Here is a 21,569-nt window from a genome sequence, read left to right on the forward strand (position 1 = left end):
ACAAGCAGTGCTCAGACTTGTTTTACAGAAACCACAGTATAATACTGTAACATCTCCCTAGTATTTACTGTAGTGGTTCTGGTCTGGATGAGAGGACAGCATGGAGGAGAGTCTCAGAGCAGGATGGGACCAAGACAGGTCATGTTGATAGAAGCAGGCAGTTGTTCATAGTATTGTTGCGACCATCAGGTCGCAGTTACTAGTTACTATCAAAACCTCCACCAGCTGTCCGTCAGTCCGTCAGTCAGTCAGTCTGTCAGTCAGTCTGTCACACGTCACACTTTTGCCCTGCTCATATCTCCGCCACCGTTGCCCCGATCCATGTCAAATTTTGCACACACACTCCTTGCCTGCCAAACCACAACCTCCACCCAATTCTCACATGGCCCTCTTCTAGCGCCACCATGAGGCCGATTCTTGCAAAACACATTTTTGGACACTGCTCCTACAAATCTTGCCCTAAAATCACACAAATCGGTACACAGTATGTCTACACTCATGTCATCAACATGGATCTGTCCCATATAGCGCCACCATCAGGCCGATCTTTTCCAAACACATTTTTGGACACTGCTCCTACACATTTTGCCCTAAAATCACCCTGCGACCTGACGGTCGCTTATCTCCCGATTAGGGAGTCTTACTGGTTACCACGTCTCATTAGTCCCACAATAACTAAACCTAACCCTAACCCTAAACCTATGACCTCAGTAAAACTATCCCTGGTCCCTGGCACAAAGAACATTCATTGAAACAACAGGAGGTCAAATTAAACTTTCTTTGTACAGATTTCGGGGTGAAAAATACAGACCAGTGTGTAAGCTCCTCTTTTTTGTGACTGTGCGCACCATGAATGTACATAATGTTATTTAGATAGTATGATGTTTAGACACCCATTCACACACACATTCATTACATCCACCCATTCACACACACATTCATTACATTCACCCATTCATACACACACATTCATTACATTCACCCATTCACACACACATTCACACACCGATATCAGAGGAAATATTTGGACATTTAAAAATAATGTAGTATCATTTTACAAAGTACAGTTATTTTCAGTCAGTGCTAACCAAAATGGCTATTATCTCGCTTTCCTCGCAACATAATCGCTAAAGTATGCTATAAATATAAGGTGCTGGGAGTGAAAATTAGGAATATAATAATGTAGGGGTGCCTTGGATGAAAAAAAATATTCATAGGGGTGCCCCGAGCCAAAAAGGTTTGGGAACCCCTGGTCTAATGCTAGGTTCATTGTTTACCTGCTATATAGTTTTAATGTACAGATATAGCACTGTCTCTCTGCAATCTATCTATGTTTACCTGGCCTACTGTAAGTCACTCTGCATAGGCTGTAAATTGTCATTGTCGAACTATAAACCTTAAATATGAGGTTCTGTATATTTGTCATAGATTTAGGGTTTACAGCAGAGGTCTTCAACGTTTTCAGGCCAAGGACCCCTTAGTTGAGAGAGAGATGAAGCAGGGACCCCTTAGTTGAGAGAGAGATGAAGCAGGGACCCCCAGATATAGTTCCATCGTTTGACAGCACACTCGTCAGTGTATTTTGGATTCATGTCAGTTTGAGTTTTCAGATATTTAACCACTTGAACCGTCAATACTTAATAAACTTGACCTTTCACTCTGTACTTAGTCTGCTCTTTTTCCCCTCTACACCAAACCTCTTTGCCGAAAATGTCCGATCTGTAGATACAGCAGATCTTGTAGATTTGCTATTTTTGGCTAACGTTCTCCGATTATGGACACAAGAGTTCAGGTGGTTAATATAAAAAAAGGAGAAAAAAAGTTTCTATCACACAAAGATTTGGAGGACCCCCTGTAGTAACTCTGAGGACCCCCTAGGGGTCCCGGACCCCCTGTTGAAGACCCCTGGTTTAGAGTGTCATCTTGTCCTTACAAAGATAAGCACAAGAATGCACACACACACACACACACACACACACACACACACACACACACACACACACACACACACACACACACACACACACACACACACACACACACACACACACACACACACAGGTATGATGGTCTAAGATAGTGTTATTGATTTGTCTTTATGGATTTCTCTTCTTCAGAAGCGGTTCTTCTATAATATTATGTTATTATGAATAGATCAGATCAGATTAAGAGCAGCTGTTTTTATGTCCAGACATGAGATGAACAGACATCAACACATCTCTGCCTTCAGGCTGCACTTCAAACAGATTTCACCAGAGTCACAGTCAAACACACAGAGTACATTTATCAGAGTACATTTCATCAGAGCCACAGTCAATCCCACAGATTACCTTTACACATCATGTGTAACTCTCTACAAATGGACCCGTAAGGGTCCGTGTGTTCACTGCTCCATGCTGCCTCTTTCCATTACAGGGCAGTGATGTAAAGTTCCAAACATGGAAAGAAGAGCACTCGTCAAAGAGTAGTTCAACTATCTACTAGTCTAGGGTGCACGGTTTGGTTCAGGGACACAATGAACTTTAGAACAAGGACAGCAGCACTCACTTTAGAAGGGATTCTTCATGTGTTTAATGAAGGGTTCCCAGCAGCAGCAAACACACAGACATTTCGGCCCAGTGGGCCTTCCTCAGTGTGTAACTAGTAACATGTTTAGGTGCTTACTTGAGTATTTCCGATGTTCAAGAGATCCCTGGCTAATACGACAAATATGCCTTAATACATTATAACTGTCCTCTATAACTACAATGTAAAATTAAAAACACCTTCAATATTTTATTTCCTCTAGAAATTGCTCATCTTTCACTCAATAGGGGAAATGCCAGTCGCAAGTTGATGATGTCATAAATGTCATGTGTGATCTATCCCTATGGAATTCATGACATGCATGTGAAAATAAAAACAAACTTAATACTTCCTATGGTTAATACCAGCATCAAATCAATATTTCAAATGTGTTTGTGTTTTTTTTTTTTGCACATGCATGCCATAAATTCCATAGGGATAGATCACACATGACATTTATGACATCATCAACTTGCGACGGGCATTTCCCCTATTGAGTGAAAGATTAGCTATTTCTAGAAGAAATAAAAGAATTGAGGAGTTTTTAATTTGACATTGTAGTTATAGAGGACAATTATAATGTGTTAAGGCATATTTGTTCTGTTAGCCAGGGATCCCTTTCAGTACTTCACACTTCATACTTAGATAGATAGATAGATAGATATCCCAAGGGGGAAATTCAGTAATACTTACAGATGTTGTACTTTTACTCCATGAACATTATTAGAAAACTTTAGTTGCTAGTTAATTAGTTGATTTGGATTATTATTACAATGCATATATTACTTCAGCTTTGGCTACCGGTATTTGAGAAAATAGCCAATCTAAAAGCTCACAACACGTTGCAATGTGATGCATTGTGATCTTGTAGATCTGCTATTTTCAACTTGCGAAATGGGACTTTCTGCATAATGCATACTTTTACTTTTGGTACTTTAAGTACATTTTGATGCCAATACGTTTTTATATTTTAGCTCAAGTACATTTTGAATACTGGACTTCTACTGACATAACAGAGTATTTCTTCATGATGGTATTTATTGATACTTTTACTTTTCCCTCCACTGCTACCACAGTCCAACCCACAGAGTGCATGTCTCCATTTGTGGCTCAGTGAGTGGAACCAAATGGACCCGTAAGGTCCATGCTGTCTCGGACCATTACGGGTCCATTTGCACAAACACACACGCGCACATGTACGCATGCATGCACACTCGCACTCACGCACTCGCACCCGCGCGCACGCGCGCACACGCATGCACACGCACGCACACGCACTCACACGCATGCACACGCATGCACACAAACAGTGGTTCCCAAACCTTTCAGCTCGAGACCCAAAAGACGAATGTTATATTTCCTCCGGGACCCAAACTAGTGCACATAGTTAACAAGCTGATTGAGAGACAGTGTAGGACAGACAGACAGTCGGACAGCTGAGAGGGAGACAGTGTAGGACAGACAGACAGTAGCATACTGCTGCCTATATTGTTCCTAATATATGTAAACGACATGGCATCTGCTCGCGACTGCAACCTGTTCCTGTTTGTGGATGACTTGGCTCTCCTAGTCTCGGACAGGGATAACTTGCAGGTTGAAAAGACCCTTACTGTAGCTGTGAACTAAATAAGATCTTTATTATCAATTATCACTCATCAATTCACCTGAGTCCATCCTCTTCGGATCTAATCATAACCTCAGCAAGGTGGATAACTTCACAGTCAGCGTGGGTGACAATGTAATTCAGATTCAGACTCCTTTATTTACCATTGTGTACATAAAGGAATGTGTATTGGCATACTACATGTTTGCATCCAAACACAAGGCTACACACGTAGTCACCACAGCAGCCATGGACGGCACTAACTTGGAATAATAATAACACGAAAAACACTCTGAAAAGCCACTTACAGGCGGCTGCTACGTTTAACTGGTAACAATACATCTAGCCTAACCTTAACCTCCCTCTGACCCTTCTATTGTAAATACCTTTTATTTTTGCATATTTCCCCCCCCCCCCACTTTTCACAAGTGTCTTGTCTGTCTGTCATTCAATGTTATAGGAGTTAAAAAAGGATCTCCATCTGTAAATAAGCCTCAGCTTTCCTGAGCGTGTCCTTTTAGTTGACCTTGTACCAGTGAACTGTACTGTCATGAAACTGTACCTTTTAATATGCAAACTTAAATGCTTAAATCAATCAAAGCTGAGAGACAGACAGTGTAGGAGAGACAGACAGTAGGACCGCTGAGAGGGAGACAGTGTAGGACAGACAGTAGGACAGCTGAGAGGGAGACAGTGTAGGAGAGACAGTAGGACAGCTGAGACGGAGACAGTGTAGGAGAGACAGTAGGACAGCTGAGAGGGAGACAGTGTAGGAGAGACAGTAGGACAGCTGAGAGGGAGACAGTGTAGGACAGACAGTAGGACAGCTGAGAGGGAGACAGTGTAGGAGAGACAGACAGTAGGACAGCTGAGAGGGAGACAGTCATAGGCGTATTCGTAGGTCCCCAGGTACGGGGGTCCGATTTGGACCGGCCCAGCCCACAACGGCCCACTTCGGTCTCATTCGCGGCCGACACAGTCGGCCGCCGAAAAATCGGATCGGGTCGGGTTGGATCGGCCGAAAATTCGGTTCGGTTTGGGTTTCTGTGTGCATTTCCAGGTCGGTTCTGGTGTGTAATAATGAGTTAGCACACAGCGCAGCATGTACATACGTGCACACTACACACAGACAGTCACACACACACACACACACACACACACACACACACACACACACACACACACACACACACACACACACACACACACACACACACTACCAGGACAGTGTTAAACTTAATATCACCAACAGTGTGTGTTGGTCAGCCTCACACACCACAGACACATGACACATGTTCAAAACCAGACGGAAATAACTGACCACTGCATAACTCACATCAAGTTCAAATTCACACGCAAAGACCATGCAGCCAAAACTAAAGCACTATCATTGTAACACAACGCACACACCAACACAGTGCTGGCACTGTGCGTAAAGACGCACAGTGGAGAGCTGCTTAGACATGTCCAAGTGGTGCCCAACAAATTGACCAAAGGCACAATGCAATTAGAATAGAATAATAAACTACTTGTTTATATATCCTACCTTATTGAATGAGCATCCGTCGCAGTGCGCGGTGCACAAAACGTGATAAGCGGCCATCGTATGGAATGATATAATCCGAAACGGGTGGCAGCAGTGCGCTATTCTCCGCGACGATGCAGTCCTTATTCAACAAACACACAAGAGTCTCTTTTTCCATTGCCATAAAGCTCCGTGTTCATCATCATCATCATCACCTATTCCTTCTTGGGCCGCGGCCGTTCCAACGTTGTTTCGGGCGGCCGAGCTTCTAGTAATAATAATGCACTGTCTGTCTGTCTGATAGCTCCACTTCCCCGACAATAGGTGCTTGGCTGTGGGTAGACCATCCGATGTAGACAGCACTACTGGCCGGTAGCGACGCCTCCTCGTCCTCGCTGACAAAATAATTATTTTCAGTACAGTAGGCTGCTGCTGGGCTGCATCTGCCTCCAGATATTTTCGTTTTTTATCTCTTACTTTCTCCGCAATTTGCACGCACGGTTGAGCCATAGAGTTATAATATTAAGGGTTGAGCACTGGACACTGGTCCTCTATCCCGCCACCATTTTTTGAACGGGTTACGTTGACACGGAGCAAACCACTTGAGCAGGGGGAATGGAGTCTCTACCTAACCTCCCTCTACCAGTCACAATCACTCCACCACCCCCCCTTAATAACAATGTATAATGGACCGGGCCGGCCCAGTTGTCTCTATTAGGGCCGATGGGCGGTGAGACTGGTCACTGGTGACTGCGTGTCGGCCAGACCGGTTGTGCGCACATATCGTCCGCGTGGTCCTAGTGCCGGCCCTATTTGAGGCTTTTTTCCTCTCCTTTTTGGATTTCAGCGTCGCGGCAGCCCAACTGGTGGTCCGCGGCCCACGGGGGACAAAACGTACGTGTCCCCGGCCGTTCCTACGCCGCTGGAGACAGTGTAGGAGAGACAGACAGTAGGACAGCTGAGAGGGAGACAGTGTAGGAGAGACAGACAGTAGGACAGCTGAGAGGGAGACAGTGTAGGAGAGACAGACAGTAGGACAGCTGAGAGGGAGACAGTGTAGGAGAGACAGACAGTAGGACAGCTGAGAGGGAGACAGTGTAGGAGAGACAGACAGTAGGACAGCTGAGAGGGAGACAGTGTAGGAGAGACAGACAGTAGGACAGCTGAGAGGGAGACAGTGTAGGAGAGACAGACAGTAGGACAGCTGAGAGGGAGACAGTGTAGGAGAGACAGACAGTAGGACAGCTGAGAGGGAGACAGTGTAGGAGAGACAGACAGTAGGACAGCTGAGAGGGAGACAGTGTAGGAGAGACAGACAGTAGGACAGCTGAGAGGGAGACAGTGTAGGAGAGACAGACAGTAGGACAGCTGAGAGGGAGACAGTGTAGGAGAGACAGACAGTAGGACAGCTGAGAGGGAGACAGTGTAGGAGAGACAGACAGTAGGACAGCTGAGAGGGAGACAGTGTAGGGAAAATAACAGTGCATGGATTGCAGTGTCAGTCATCATATCTTTCCATTCAGATTATGTCATATCTGGTGTTTCCATTCAGATTAAGGATTATGCGTAGCAGGGTAGCTGAGGTAATGCTGTGAATCACACAATGCACACAATGCATATGAACCCATTGAACTGTAATTCCATTTCATTGAGTGTTTCACTCATTGAAAAACACAGCTGACTGAGACTGTCCTCCTAGACTAGTTGAGGACACACCTCTCTGCTACTGGTGACCAATCAGAACAACAATGCTTGCTTACACCTCATATTCATTTAAAAGCAACATAGCTTTAATAGAGCAGTGCTACTCAATTTAATATCAAGTCCTGTTCTTTGTTTATTCAAAGGTAAAGTCGGACAATCTGACAATGAAAATATCTCAGAATGTTTGATGGCGTGTCAATCAAATGTATGTTGACATGGCTCACTAGAAAATAAAAACATGGCACTTCATTTCAAAAAGGCTGCTGACCCCTGCTCTGCACCAAACCTCTTCGCCAAAAATAGCCGATCTACAAGCATGTAGATCTGATCTACAAGCATGTAGATCTGATCTACAAGCATGTAGATCTGATCTACAAGCATGTGGATCTGATCTACAAGCATGTAGATCTGATCTACAAGCATGTAGATCTGATCTACAAGCATGTAGATCTGATCTACAAGCATGTGGATCTGATCTACAAGCATGTGGATCTGATCTACAAGCATGTGGATCTGATCTACAAGCATGTGGATCTGATCTACAAGCATGTGGATCTGATCTACAAGCATGTAGATCTGATCTACAAGCATGTGGATCTGATCTACAAGCATGTGGATCTGATCTACAAGCATGTAGATCTGATCTACAAGCATGTGGATCTGATCTACAAGCATGTAGATCTGATCTACAAGCATGTAGATCTGATCTACAAGCATGTGGATCTGATCTACAAGCATGTAGATCTGATCTACAAGCATGTAGATCTGCAACGTTTGGCCAAAGTTGTCTTCAGAAGGATGCTAGGGTTCAAGTGGTTAATGTAGATTGGATCTAACATGAACAATGGTGGTGGTTTTTATCATTATTATTTTCTTTTTATATGTGTCTTCTCTCGGTTTTAACCTTTCCCCCTCGTTTTGTAATGTGTTTTAACTAACGTTACTGTGAGCTTTGACATATCTGGATTTCCCTTCAGGGATTAATAAGGTGTCTATCTACTAATACATTCATCTTTTCTTCATCTGACATCTTCTAAATAAGATATATTTTGTTTTTGCATGTTTTTAAAAAGATCAAGAAACAGAGAAACAGAGAGACAGAAAGAGAGAAATGAATGTCAGGTCCCTGGTGCCTCCTCTGATTGGCTAATGCTGAGACACAGATCCTTCAGTGATTGGTCGACAGTGACACAGATATCTGTGAGCTCAGCGATTCAACCGCTGGCCTGCTGGGGGGGGAGGGGCTACTTTTAATCTGACACACACACACACACACACACACACACACACACACACACACACACACACACACACACACACACACACAAGCACGGACGCACGCACGCACACATACACGCGCGCACGCACACACACAATCAAGGGAAGTCAGATATCCCCTCTTTACATAATTACACAGAGTGAGAGAGCGGATGGATGGATGGATGGATGGATGGATGGATGGATGGATGGGTGGATGGATGGATGGATGGAGGGAGTGTGTGAGAGAGAGAGAGAGAGAGAGAGAGAGAGAAGCTTTTGCCCAGATTATTAAAGCAAGGCTTCAGATTATGTCCCATGGATTATGACTGATTCTGTGTGTGTGTGTGTGTGTGTGTGTGTGTGTGTGTGTGTGTGTGTGTGTGTGTGTGTGTGTGTGTGTGTGTGTGTGTGTGTGTGTGTGTGTGTGCACAAACATATGCAGTACAAGTTTATTTAAAAATGTAGTTAAAGCCGCTCTAAGTAACTTGCCTCCTCGGATTTGAACCCAGGTCTCCTTCACAAGTGCTGACATTTTTCTACCATTGAGCCAATAGAGCCTGCTTGCTTGCTCAGGGGAGAAATTAGTTTTTCGACCTTCAGGTCAAAATTGGAGTCAAACATGCAGAAACAGCATGGAGTCAAAGATCTAAACCAAGGGTCTTCAACAGGGGTTCTGGGACCCCAAGGGGGTCCTCAGAGTTACTACAGGGGGTCCTCCAAATCTCCCTGTGTCTCCTAGGGTAGATACCCTGACTAAAAGAAAAACATGCAGTAATCCTGGTCTCTATACTGCCTCCCCCTGGCCAGCCGGGGCACCTGATGGAGGGGAAAGGAACTGGTTGGAAATAACGTGTTCCTTCCACGCGCTACATCCAACTGGGGAAATCCCCACTGTCAGGTGATAAGAAGTGGTTTGCTCACTCCTCATGCACTGAAGGAAGCATGAGCTCAGTTCAGGGCTCTCCCCAGGTTGGCAGAGGGAGAGCAGAGACCAGGATTACAGTTTACGTAGGCAACTGGCACTGGGTGAAAAATGGGTTACAAAATCATGGGATGAAAATAAATAAATAAATAACTCTAAAGAAACACATCATCCGGGTTACTCTGTCAGGTCATGTGACTCTGTGTCATTTATGATTTGGAGTTACATTTGATAACGTCTGTTTTTGGACAAAATGTATTTATTTCTAAATAAATTAGTACTTTTTCACTGTCAGTTTGATGTTTCATATCCAGCATGAGACAAATTGATGGGTGAATTGTTTATTTATGGAACACCATTATGACACCATGCTATTGAGAGCAAATGGTGTTTCTGTGGTTGTTTTCTTCTTTTTAGAGTAGAGTAGTAGTAGTGTTCTTTTTGTTGAAAGAATGGTGAAATCTCGCTCTTTCGACCACGCAACATTTTGACAACGGAGCATTGGCAGGATAGCGCCTCGCCCCACGGAGGTTAGGGTTAGGGTTTGGGTTAGGTTTGGTTGTCGAAAAGATGACATGTAGAAACAGCGACACGCTCCCGAAAGAATCACAGGAACACATCTAAGCCAAGACATGATCTTTTAGCGGTTAGATCAACTCAGGCTCTTCCTCTACCAGGTATTTCTGCTGATCCAAGCGGCCGTCGTTTCGGACGATGGGATGTGAATGTCTTTTTTAATCTTTTCTTATTCACAGAGATATTATAAGCTTATTACGTTCCGTATTCACGCAGCACAGATTTAGTGTTTACAAGCTGTTCTTCCTGTGAGCTGCAGACTGTGTTGCTTGTAGCCTGGATTATGATTTTGAATCGTTCGTATTCATTTCATAGTTTACTCCTCATCCTATCGTAACATGACCTAGAGGGTGAGTTTAAGGGCGGTGCTCGGTTGACGTCACAAACGTGAATGGTATAAAATAAATGGTAAATGGTGCATTTTTATAGTGCCTCCAAGGCGCTTTACAATGATTGATTACATTCCCCCATTCACACCCATTCATACAGTGATGTCAGAGGAAACCATGCTTGGCACCAACCTGCTCATCAGGAGCAGTTAGGGGTTCAGAGTCTTGATAATTAACACCAACCTGCTCATCAGGAGCAGTTAGGGGTTCAGAGTCTTGATAATTAACACCAACCTGCTCATCAGGAGCAGTTAGGGGTTCAGAGTCTTGATAATTAACACCAACCTGCTCATCAGGAGCAGTTAGGGGTTCAGAGTCTTGATAATTAACACCAACCTGCTCATCAGGAGCAGTTAGGGGTTCAGAGTCTTGATAATTAACACCAACCTGCTCATCAGGAGCAGTTAGGGGTTCAGAGTCTTGATAATTAACACCAACCTGCTCATCAGGAGCAGTTAGGGGTTCAGAGTCTTGATAATTAACACCAACCTGCTCATCAGGAGCAGTTAGGGGTTCAGAGTCTTGATAATTAACACCAACCTGCTCATCAGGAGCAGTTAGGGGTTCAGAGTCTTGATAATTAACACCAACCTGCTCATCAGGAGCAGTTAGGGGTTCAGAGTCTTGATAATTAACACCAACCTGCTCATCAGGAGCAGTTAGGGGTTCAGAGTCTTGATAATTAACACCAACCTGCTCATCAGGAGCAGTTAGGAGTTCAGAGTCTTGCTCAAGGACTCTTCCACACTAACTCTGGGGGAGCCCGGGATCGAACGGGGAACCTTCTGGTTCCCCAGCGGCTGCTCTACCTCCTGAGCCCCTACCGTCCCAAACGTAACCTCAGGACATTTTGGGGTTTTGTTTCTAAAGATTAGTTGCTTATTTGAGGTTGTTCCCTAATGTTGTTTAAATCAGTGGTTCTCAAACATTTCCTGTTTTCCAGGACCCCCAGATTAATATGTTTGTCCGCAGACCCCCATCTGAACATATCTTGTTCCAGGGGAACGCCCCTCCCCCCCAAGTTCACAATGTGCCGCGATGCGACACGTTGTGTGCTTGTAGATCTGCTATTTTCAAATAGCCGTATAGCATAATACTGGCTTCTTTTGGGCTTGTTTTTATAAGACCTGGTTGCTCATTTTTCTCGCTAAATCTGGCAACACTCTTACAGACACGTGTGTGTGCGACTTGTCGCTAAAAGCAGCGCCTGGAGTGTAGTGGCCTGGCCAGTAACCTCAGCAACGGTAACCATAGCAGCAGATGATGGTCCCATAGCTTGAGAGGCGGTAGCTCTGGTCCCATAGCTTGAGAGGCTGTAGCTCTGGTCCATAGCGTTAGGGCCGATGCTTACTCCACTTTTAGAGACCGATTTATTTCGGTTCGGTTCGGGCAGTCACAAAATCTCTGCTGTACTGAACGGACAACTTAAATGAACAGACCTGGTTGGTTGTTTAAGTTGGACAAAATGTGGCCATATTTTCCCAAAATAGAGAAAACATAGATGTTTGACACAATAATTATGTCCATACAATGGGCTTTCCCAGATATGGGCTTAATATTGACGACATCAGGGATCTCAAGGGCATTCATCTGGGAATGCCCATATATGGACTTAATATTGACGTTTTCGGGCCGGGTAGGGCGTAAAATCTATGCTAATTAGTAAGGCCCGACGGGGCCTCGGGCCGGCCCAGTTAGGGCCCAGTTATGGCCCAGTTAGGGCCCAGTTAGGTCCCAGTTATGGCCCAGTTATGGCCCAGTTAGGTCCCAGTTATGGCCCAGTTAGAGCCCAGTTAGGGCCCAGTTAGGGCCCAGTTATGGCCCAGTTAGGGCCAGTTAGGTCCCAGTTAGGTCCCAGTTATGGCCCAGTTAGGTCCCAGTTATGGCCCAGTTAGAGCCCAGTTATGGCCCAGTTAGAGCCCAGTTAGGTCCCAGTTAGGTCCCAGTTAGAGCCCAGTTAGGTCCCAGTCAGGGCCCAGTTATGGCCCAGTTATGGCCCAGTTATGGCCCAGTTAGGGCCCAGTTAGGGCCCAGACCTTATCCTGGCCCGTTGAGAATGCTGAGCTGGTCGAGTCATCATTGTGATGTCAGAATAGGTCAGTGCAAATGAATTCTGTCTTGGCTAGCAGTGACATGAGATGTGTGTGACTGACACACACGCACATGAGCTGCAGGTTTGTATAGTAAATAGCCTACTCTAGATACAACGTGCTGCTATAATGCATAGTGAATGACCTGCTTGTAGTGTTGAGATGTTTCTATAGTGTTAAACTGGTAAGTGTTTCTATAGTGTTAAACTGGTATAAAGTGTTTCTATAGTGAATGGCCTGCTTGCTGCTCATGTATTGTTGAGATGTTTTTAGAGCTCTGATCTATATTTACATCTGACCTGAGAACAGCAGAGGACGCGCAGAGGAGACACAAAGCAACCCACCGATCAACTCTATGATCATTTAGAAAAACAACTAAAGTCTATTTGAAAGTATGAGAATTGTCTTACTAAACATGTCAATGCTGCTGTAGGAACACTCTGTTGCAAGGAAAAGTCCTGAATTCAAAATACCAAAAGTATAAAGTACTCATTATGCAGAATATGTCCATTTCACAAGTTTTCGAATGAATACAAATATTTTGAAATTACCCTATCTACAAGCTCATAATGCGTTGCATTGTGACATATTGTGAGCTTGAAGATCTTCTAATGTGAGTTTGTAGATCTGCTATTCAAATAGCCTAAATGCATATAGGGCTGCTTGAAGTGGATTATATATGTTTTGTAATTGCAACCGTAGGTCGCAAGTTTACTATGAAAACCGGCACATCTTGTTTGTCTGTCTGTCTGTCTGTGTCTGTCTGTCTGTCTGTCTGTCTGTCTGTCTGTCTGTCTGTCTGTCTGTCTGTCTGTCTGTCTGTCTGTCTGTCTGTCTGAAGATCACACCTGACACTGTGTTCCCCTGACACATCAGTGTGACATCACATGTGATATCACAGGTGACATCACCTATGTAAAAGTCCATATATGGGTATACCCCAGAATCCCTTTTATGCCCATACATAAAGATCCCTGATGTCATCGATATACATCACCGGCCAGATGGCCAAGAGATGTCCAATATCTGTGTGGCTGGTTCAGACAGGGATCTCCATCTATGGGCATAAAAGGGATTGTATGTGTGATGTCATGGGAACCACTAACATAATCCCTTTTGTGCCTATATATGGAGATCCCTGATGTCATCAATATTAAGCCCATATCTAACAGGTCTTCGTATGGTAATGCCCATATATGGAGGAAGACAGCCCATATCTGTGTGGCTGGTTCAGACAGGGATCTCCATGTATGGGCATAAAAGGGATGTACTATACAGTACATGGATCTCCATATATGGGTAACTGGTCTGATATACATCACTGGCCAGATGGCCAAGGGCGAGGTCGCATGTCGCCCTGAGGCGTCTTACTAGCAATAATCGCAATAATCAAAATCTATCTAAGTAAAATCTATCTAAGTAACTAGTAACTAAAGTTTTCAAATAGTGGAGTAAAAGTACACCATTTGCCTCCGAGATGCAGTGGAATAGAAGTAAAAATACTGAACATTGGAAATACTCCAGTAAAGTAAAAATCACACCCAGTGTGAAGTAAGCAGTGCTTTCTTTGAGTTAATTTCATTAAGCGTCCCGCAAAGCTTGGTCAATGAACCAAGTGTGGGACAGACAGACAGTACTGTACTTGAGTAAATGTACTGGCTGATTAGATTTCTAGACAAAAGACGTGGGATGTTACAGTGCATCCACACAACTTTTGACACAGTGCCAGATCCAAAAACAAACAAGTGAATAACACAATAATGTGCTCTCCTGTTTTTGATTTCTCAACCAAACAAGTTTCACCCAGCAGGTTTGATTTGATTTCTAACCAGTTTGATCACTGCATTCTAGACTGACTGGATCTCTCCCTCTCCCTCTCTCCCCCTCTCCCTCTCTCCCTCTCTCTCTCTCTCTCTCTCTCTCTCTCTCTCTCTCTCTCTCTCTCACACACAGAACTGCTGGGAGCAGCCAAACGGGTGAATGTGAACATCCAAGACGCTGACGGGTGAGAATTATAATTATTTTAATATCTACAGTATCTCATCCCACGGCCGGGGGGAACTTCAGTTTGCTCAGGGGCTCAGGGGCACTTCAACACATTGCTGTGGGCTGGAATCGTACCAGAGACCTCCAGAGTCCTAGTCTTAGGTGGCCTCACTAACCATTCAGCTGTGGCAGCCCAACAATACATGGTACATGTTGAGAGGTGAAAGACATTGTCCTAAACTATGGGTAGGCCAATACAAAATTAAATGTGATTAATTGTGATTTAAATAATTCATATTTAACTCTCCTACTGCCAGATTATTTATTTATTTATTGGGTCTGGCGCCATCAAAAAGCGGCTTACCTTTGCGACGTTATAGTAGATAGACAGACAGACATTTATTTATTTATTTTTATTTTTTTTGGTTGTGCAATAGTGCACTTTGGTCTGCCAGGCAGCAGAGGGCGGCGTCATGCGAGAATTAATGTGAATTTGCCTGTTATGTGTTGAAGAAGAAGAAGACCAGTCACTGGCCACAGAGCCTCAGAGCCAGAGAAAATCAACAAGGAAGTGAATTGTTCTCCGTTGATGTTAACGCATAATGGATTTTTTACACCATCACCGCGGAAAATGTGTTTACAGTAGACGGCCGCGCGACGCCTCATCAGCTTACAGTCATCAGACGAACGAACCGAACGAGCGCCGTATTGGCATCGAGGTTCTGTAAAAAATGGGGCGAACGTGAACGTTCGAAGCGGCGGGAGAGTTAACAGTGAGTTCATTGGGATTACATGAGTTAGCTTGGACAGCCAAAAAGCTGTCTTTGTGTAGTTTATTTAAGGATGCTGGTTGCTTTCAGCTCTGATTTAGCAAGGAAGGAGACGTGACATGAACACTGTGCTGTGCTGGCATCTTTTATGTACCAGACTTTCCAGAGGTATTTCGCTGGGGGGAGGGGCAATAACAATGGAGCACATGCACATGTGACCTTGCTTCTCCAGTCACTAGACTCGTCCCTTCAGGTCTTTTACTAAATGTGAAACCGTTGCAGAGTGTCTTATCATCATCATGTGGTCTGAGTGCACAGCGTTGCAGTTTCACACAGAGCGGCTTAACAAACACATGAACAATGTCTGTCTTTCAGCTGCTTGTACCCCCCGAGACCTTATACTTTGGGTCATGACCCACACTTCATGACCATAGGTGAGAGTAGGAACGAAGATTGCTCAGTAGACAGAGAGCTTTGCCTTCTGGCTCAACTCTTTTATTCTTCACCACAGTGCGATTTAGTGACCAGATGGAAGGATTATATCTCCAAACTGGCCTGGGAACGCCTCGGTATACTCCCTGAGGGAGTGGAGGAAGTTGCTCAGGATAAGGAAATCTGCAGTTGGAACTGTTACCCCCACGACCCGATTCCGGAAAAGCGGTTGAAGATGGATGTATGGATGGATATCTGTCTTTTACTTTTGTATAAAACTTAAAAAAACTTTAATGAACAATACATAGTGTATCAATTTAATGTAAATGCACCGGATTTAGCAAAGATGCTGATTACCATCCGCAGTCCACACAATAACAAGACAACAACATCCCATACATTCCATATGACATTACACAGCAAAACAAAGCATATACAAACAGAGGTACACAAAAGCTACACAACGTGAGCAAAGCCTATTTAAGACCAAGAAAACTCATTTTTACTTGGCTCATTATGTTATTGTACACAAACTAAATAGCAGCGTTTTAGAGGGCAACATATTTGCCTGTTTGTATTCTGAAAGTAAGTTATGTTTATAGTGCACTTTTACTTCAAAGTAGTTCAGGATACCTTGTCAAATGGATTGATTATGAAAGACCTCTCTCTCTCTCTCTCTCTCTCTCTCTCTCTCTCTGTCTCTCTGTCTCTCTCTCTCTCTCTCTCTTTCCCTCTAAATGCATGTATTTAGTGTGCGTCTTTATGTAAACACATTTCTATGGCTGCTGTCTGTCAGACTGTAAAAAAAAAAGAAAAAAAAAAGAAAGGCACCCAATTTTACTTCCATTTGGATGCCAGCACCCCAGGGGGCTGGACCACACATACGCACGCACGCACGCACGCACGCACGCACGCACGCACACACGCACACACACACACACACACACACACACACACACACACACACACACACACACACAGAGAGAGAGAGAGAGAGAGAGAGAGAGAGAGAGAGAGAGAGAGAGAGCGTGTGAGTAGCTTCGGGGTAGAGAGAGAGAGTTTATTAATGGAAGTAGGTCATCACCCCCCCCCCCATAGAGAGTTGCAGTAGGATTATGACAAGACACTTAGTACATTAATGTAGGCCTATATTAATGTACATTAATGTACATTAATGTACATATGTGTGTATTTATATTAACTTACCGTAAATAAAAGTATCAATACTGCAATGTAGACATACTCTGTTAGTAGTAAAAGTTCAGAATTCAACATTTACTAGAGCAGTGTCTCCTGTATGCGGGGGTACGGGAGAGGAAAATGGGAACGTGTATTTCTGTGTTGGTTAATGATAAAACATTGACAGTCTTTGTGTGAACCTGCTCATGTATAAATTGTTAAACCAAATCACATCAATTACTTGACCAGTACACCTGTTATTGAATAGAAAGCAATGTTTATTTGCCATTATGCTGTTTTATTTTGAACATATTGGCATTGGAACTGGACTTTTGATGTCAATGTTTCTAAGCAAAATGATGCTTGGGGAAGGGGGTACCTGGCTTCAGGAATCAGTATAAGATGCTTGGGGAAGGGGGTACCTGGCTTCAGGAATCAGTAAATGCTGCTTGGGGAAGGGGGTACCTGACTTCAGGAATCAGTATATGATGCTTGGGGAAGGGGGTACCTGGCTTCAGGAATCAGTAAATGCTGCTTGGGGAAGGGGGTACCTGGCTTCAGGAATCAGTAAATGCTGCTTGGGGAAGGGGGTACCTGACTTCAGGAATCAGTATATGATGCTTGGGGAAGGGGGTACCTGACTTCAGGAATCAGTATATGATGCTTGGGGAAGGGGGTACCTGACTTCAGGAATCAGTATAAGATGCTTAGGGAAGGGGGTACCTGACTTCAGGAATCAGTATGCTTGGGGAAGGGGGTACCTGACTTCAGGAATCAGTATAAGATGCTTGGGGAAGGGGGTACCTGACTTCAGGAATCAGTATATGATGCTTGGGGAAGGGGGTACCTGGCTTCAGGAATCAGTATAAGATGCTTGGGGAAGGGGGTACCTGACTTCAGGAATCAGTATATGATGCTTGGGGAAGGGGGTACCTGACTTCAGGAATCAGTATATGATGCTTGGGGAAGGGGGTACCTGACTTCAGGAATCAGTATATGATGCTTGGGGAAGGGGGTACCTGACTTCAGGAATCAGTATATGATGCTTGGGGAAGGGGGTACCTGACTTCAGGAATCAGTATATGATGCTTGGGGAAGGGGGGAAGGGGGTACCTGACTTCAGGAATCAGTATAAGGGGGTTTGAGAACCACTGTACTAGAGTAAGAGAATGATAGTATTGGTATCAAAATGTACTTAACTCTTCGGACGTTCCCGTTCGCCCCAATTTTGACCCTAGCTCACTGCCAATACGAACACTCGTTCATTTACTTACTTTTGATGACTGTAAGCCGATAACTGGTCGCGCCGCCGTGTACAGCCAGAAAAAAAAAACGCTGCTCTCAAAAATCCACCGCACGTAAACAATAACGGAGTCCCAAATCACTTCCTGGCTGTTTTCTGTGGATCTGATCTAGAAATGCATTTCTATGCTCTGAATGGACGGCAAGCGGAGCGGCCCAATTCACACTCATTCTTTGCATAAGGCTGCCCTCTGCCGCCAGCTTGGCTAAAGTACACGTATAATAGATCCAATGAAATTTGAAAATGTAATAATCAATAGATAATTCATCAATCAATAGACAATTTTCTATAACATCGCAAAGGTAAGCTGCTTTTTGCTGGCACCAGCCCCAATAAATAAATAATAAAACGATGACCGGGCTGAAGTGGTTAACGTATGTTTCGTGATAATAATCACAATAGGCCTAAATAAAGTAAGTAGTAACTAAAGTTTTAAAATAATGGTTGTGGAGTATAATAATGATATTTGCCTCTTTATGTAGTGGAGTAGAAGTAAAAGTACCGAACATTGAACCACTGACAAAAAAAACACTGAGTAAAGATACTACTAAGAATACTCCTGGTCAAATATCAGTGATCTGCTAATTAAGTGGAAGTCAAGTCAAAGTTCACTATATTTGAAATTGAGCTTAATGAGAGTTTCATACGTTTCCCTTTCCTATAGACACATTTCTGGTCCACGTTACACTGATAAGAACTAGATGTGTGGTCCACGTTACACTGATAAGAAATAGATGCGCACGCAGGTCGGTACCAAAATTAGCCAATGAAACCAGCGCTCCCCAAAACAACAGGTTTGGGGATTGGTGGGGATTGATTACATGATACAGTCACCTGTGCATTTAGTCTCAATGTTTGTAAACAAGAAACGGGTTTATAAATGTAGTGGAGTCAAAAGTAATATATTTGTCTTTGAAATGTAGTGGAGTGGAAGTCCATACTGAAAAACACATATTATACTCAAGTAAAGTACACAGATACCCAAAAGAATCTACTTCACAGAATCTACTCACAGAATCTACTTCACAGTACTCAAGTAAATGTACTTTGTTAATGTCAACCACTGATTAGTGTGTGTCAACCACTGATGATTAGTGTGTGTGTGTGTGTGTGTGTGTGTGTGTGCGTTGGTGTGCATGTGCAATGCATGTGCATGTGCAACCCATTCTCACCCCCTCTGCTTCACCCTCCCGACAGGTTCCCAACTCGCTTTCTGCTTCACCCATGCGACGCTTTGGGAGCGCCTACTGCGTCTGCGGTCAGACGCGAACGGAGATTTTTAGGACGAGAACGGAATCTTAGTACGCATGCGCCGACATGTGTTTACTGGAATATTTTACGATGACGGCCGTCACAGGGAATCGAACCCCGGTCTCTGGATTTGCGTAACCATGCTCTACCGACTGAGCTAACCAGATGACTGGGAAATACACTTTTTTTTGTGCTTTTATCTTTGACAACGTGGATGATAACGTAGTCCCTTCTTTGAGCCGTATTCGGACGCGGAAGCAGTCCCCTGGTCAAAATGTACTATTCTGTCCATAACGGCACATAATTCGGTAATGCCGCTGAGTCGGCTCATGCGCCGTTCACACCGTTCGCCGCGGCGACTCGTCGCTACCGCTCCCTCGGCGGCGTCTCACGGGGTTCATCGGCGCCTGAGACAGCGTGGCTCTGTCGTTTATAGTGGCGTGAGCGGTAGCGACGGGTGGCTGGTAAACCAGTAAGCTCTTCAAAGCGGTATCGAATCCCGCTTCGGGAACTACTTTTTTTTTCTTTCTTCTTAGACCACCCAATGCGTCCAACCCGTGAAACAGTAGGCAATCCCAAAGCGTCTATCGTCCGACGCAGTACAGTACTTCACAACGCGTCGGTTGTATGACGCTTTAGGGGTGAGAATGTGTTGGCATGTACGTGTTTGTTTACTGGTGGCGAGCAGCTGTTGTGTAAGGAGATGAAGATGATGATGAATGTGTTAATTCTTGGGGTTAAAGGTCAGGGTCAGTTTAACCACATGAACCCTGGAGACATACGCTGTATATGCACAAGCCGTGCGCAGCCAAGAAGCCCGTGAACACTTTCCTTTGTGTCATGAACAGGAACAGGATGAAGTTAGCTTGAAGTTAGCTATTGGCTACCACTCATTTTAGAAGCCCAATTTTCGGCGATTTAGCCGTGATTAAACCTTGCGCCCCTCATAGAAAGGCATGGAACAGAGAAAATGAGCTCTAAAGATCCTAGATTGCATTGGAGTGGACAGCAAATATCGGCGGCGCAACGCTCTCGCGGGCCGATGTAAACAAATCGCGGCCGGCGGACCGCTCGAAAGGCCTCTGGGTGTTTAAATAATTTTATATAAAAAGCCGAACTAGTTCGGGATAGGCACAAGATGAGTTAACTCATAAATAGCACTGCTCACTACAAGGTGTGATTTTTTTTTATTTGAGAACTACTTTTTAAAATGACTGAGGCTCAACAACATCTGTACCAGCCAGGGACGTGCTGGCCATTGGGAAAAGCGGGGCAACTCCCAAACGGCCGGGCCATTCCCGGCCAGTCCAGGCCGGCAATTAAACTTAATGGCCGGCCCACAAAGTAACTATAACTCATGTAATTGGCCCACTGGCTTGTCTCTCATGATCTGAATAGGCCAATCTTTGAGTAGCAGCAGCGCTATAGAGAGAGATCTCTCTCTATAGCACTGTACCCAGGGGGCAAACCAGCCTTTTTTTAGGAAACCTGCATTTGCCCCGACATAAAAGGTTGTCCACCAGAAATATTATCTATGACCCATTAGGATCACAACCTATATGGACAACCCGGTCAATTTGTACGGCAAAGTTCCAATATGGCCGCCTCAATATTAGCCCCTATTAGTTTTAATGGGGGGTGAATAGGGAAAAATTTTAAACTGAGGGATATTTCCACGAAACTTCACAGGTTGATCAATGGTATACATATGAACATTTTTTGTATTGCAAGTTTCCATGAAATCCAATATGGCCGCCACAATATGGCCGCCATAATGTAAGGACCCAGAAAATAGGTTTTGCCTCTAACTTCTGAACCAGATGAGCTAGAAACGCAAACTTGGTGTCTATTTCATGGTGTCTGACCATGGGAGACTCAATGGAATAGCTAATTTTATTATTGGGTGTGTCTGGACCTTTATTGTGCATATTTGCAAGATGATGGATTCCCAAAATAGAGCTTTAAAATAATTTCTACCATGATTGTTGACTGCTTTTGCAAATACAAGCAATAT

At 44.2% G+C, this 21,569-nt stretch overlaps 1 protein-coding gene across 1 annotated transcript in view; it reads left to right on the top strand.

The window, feature by feature from the left end:
- Window positions 1-21,569, top strand: part of LOC308282459 (uncharacterized protein) — a gene marked incomplete at both ends in the record, with an annotated part of 121,115 nt that overhangs the window by 4,757 nt on the left and 94,789 nt on the right. The window contains one exon of the mRNA XM_080722805.1: window positions 14,588-14,639. Coding sequence (XP_080578931.1) covers window positions 14,588-14,639 — 52 coding nt within the window. The remainder of the gene's footprint in view (window positions 1-14,587; window positions 14,640-21,569) is intronic.

Source organism: Nannobrachium achirus (assembly GCF_963921795.1).
Source record: "Nannobrachium achirus genome assembly, chromosome: 3".
NCBI classification, from domain to species: Eukaryota; Metazoa; Chordata; class Actinopteri; order Myctophiformes; family Myctophidae; genus Nannobrachium; species Nannobrachium achirus.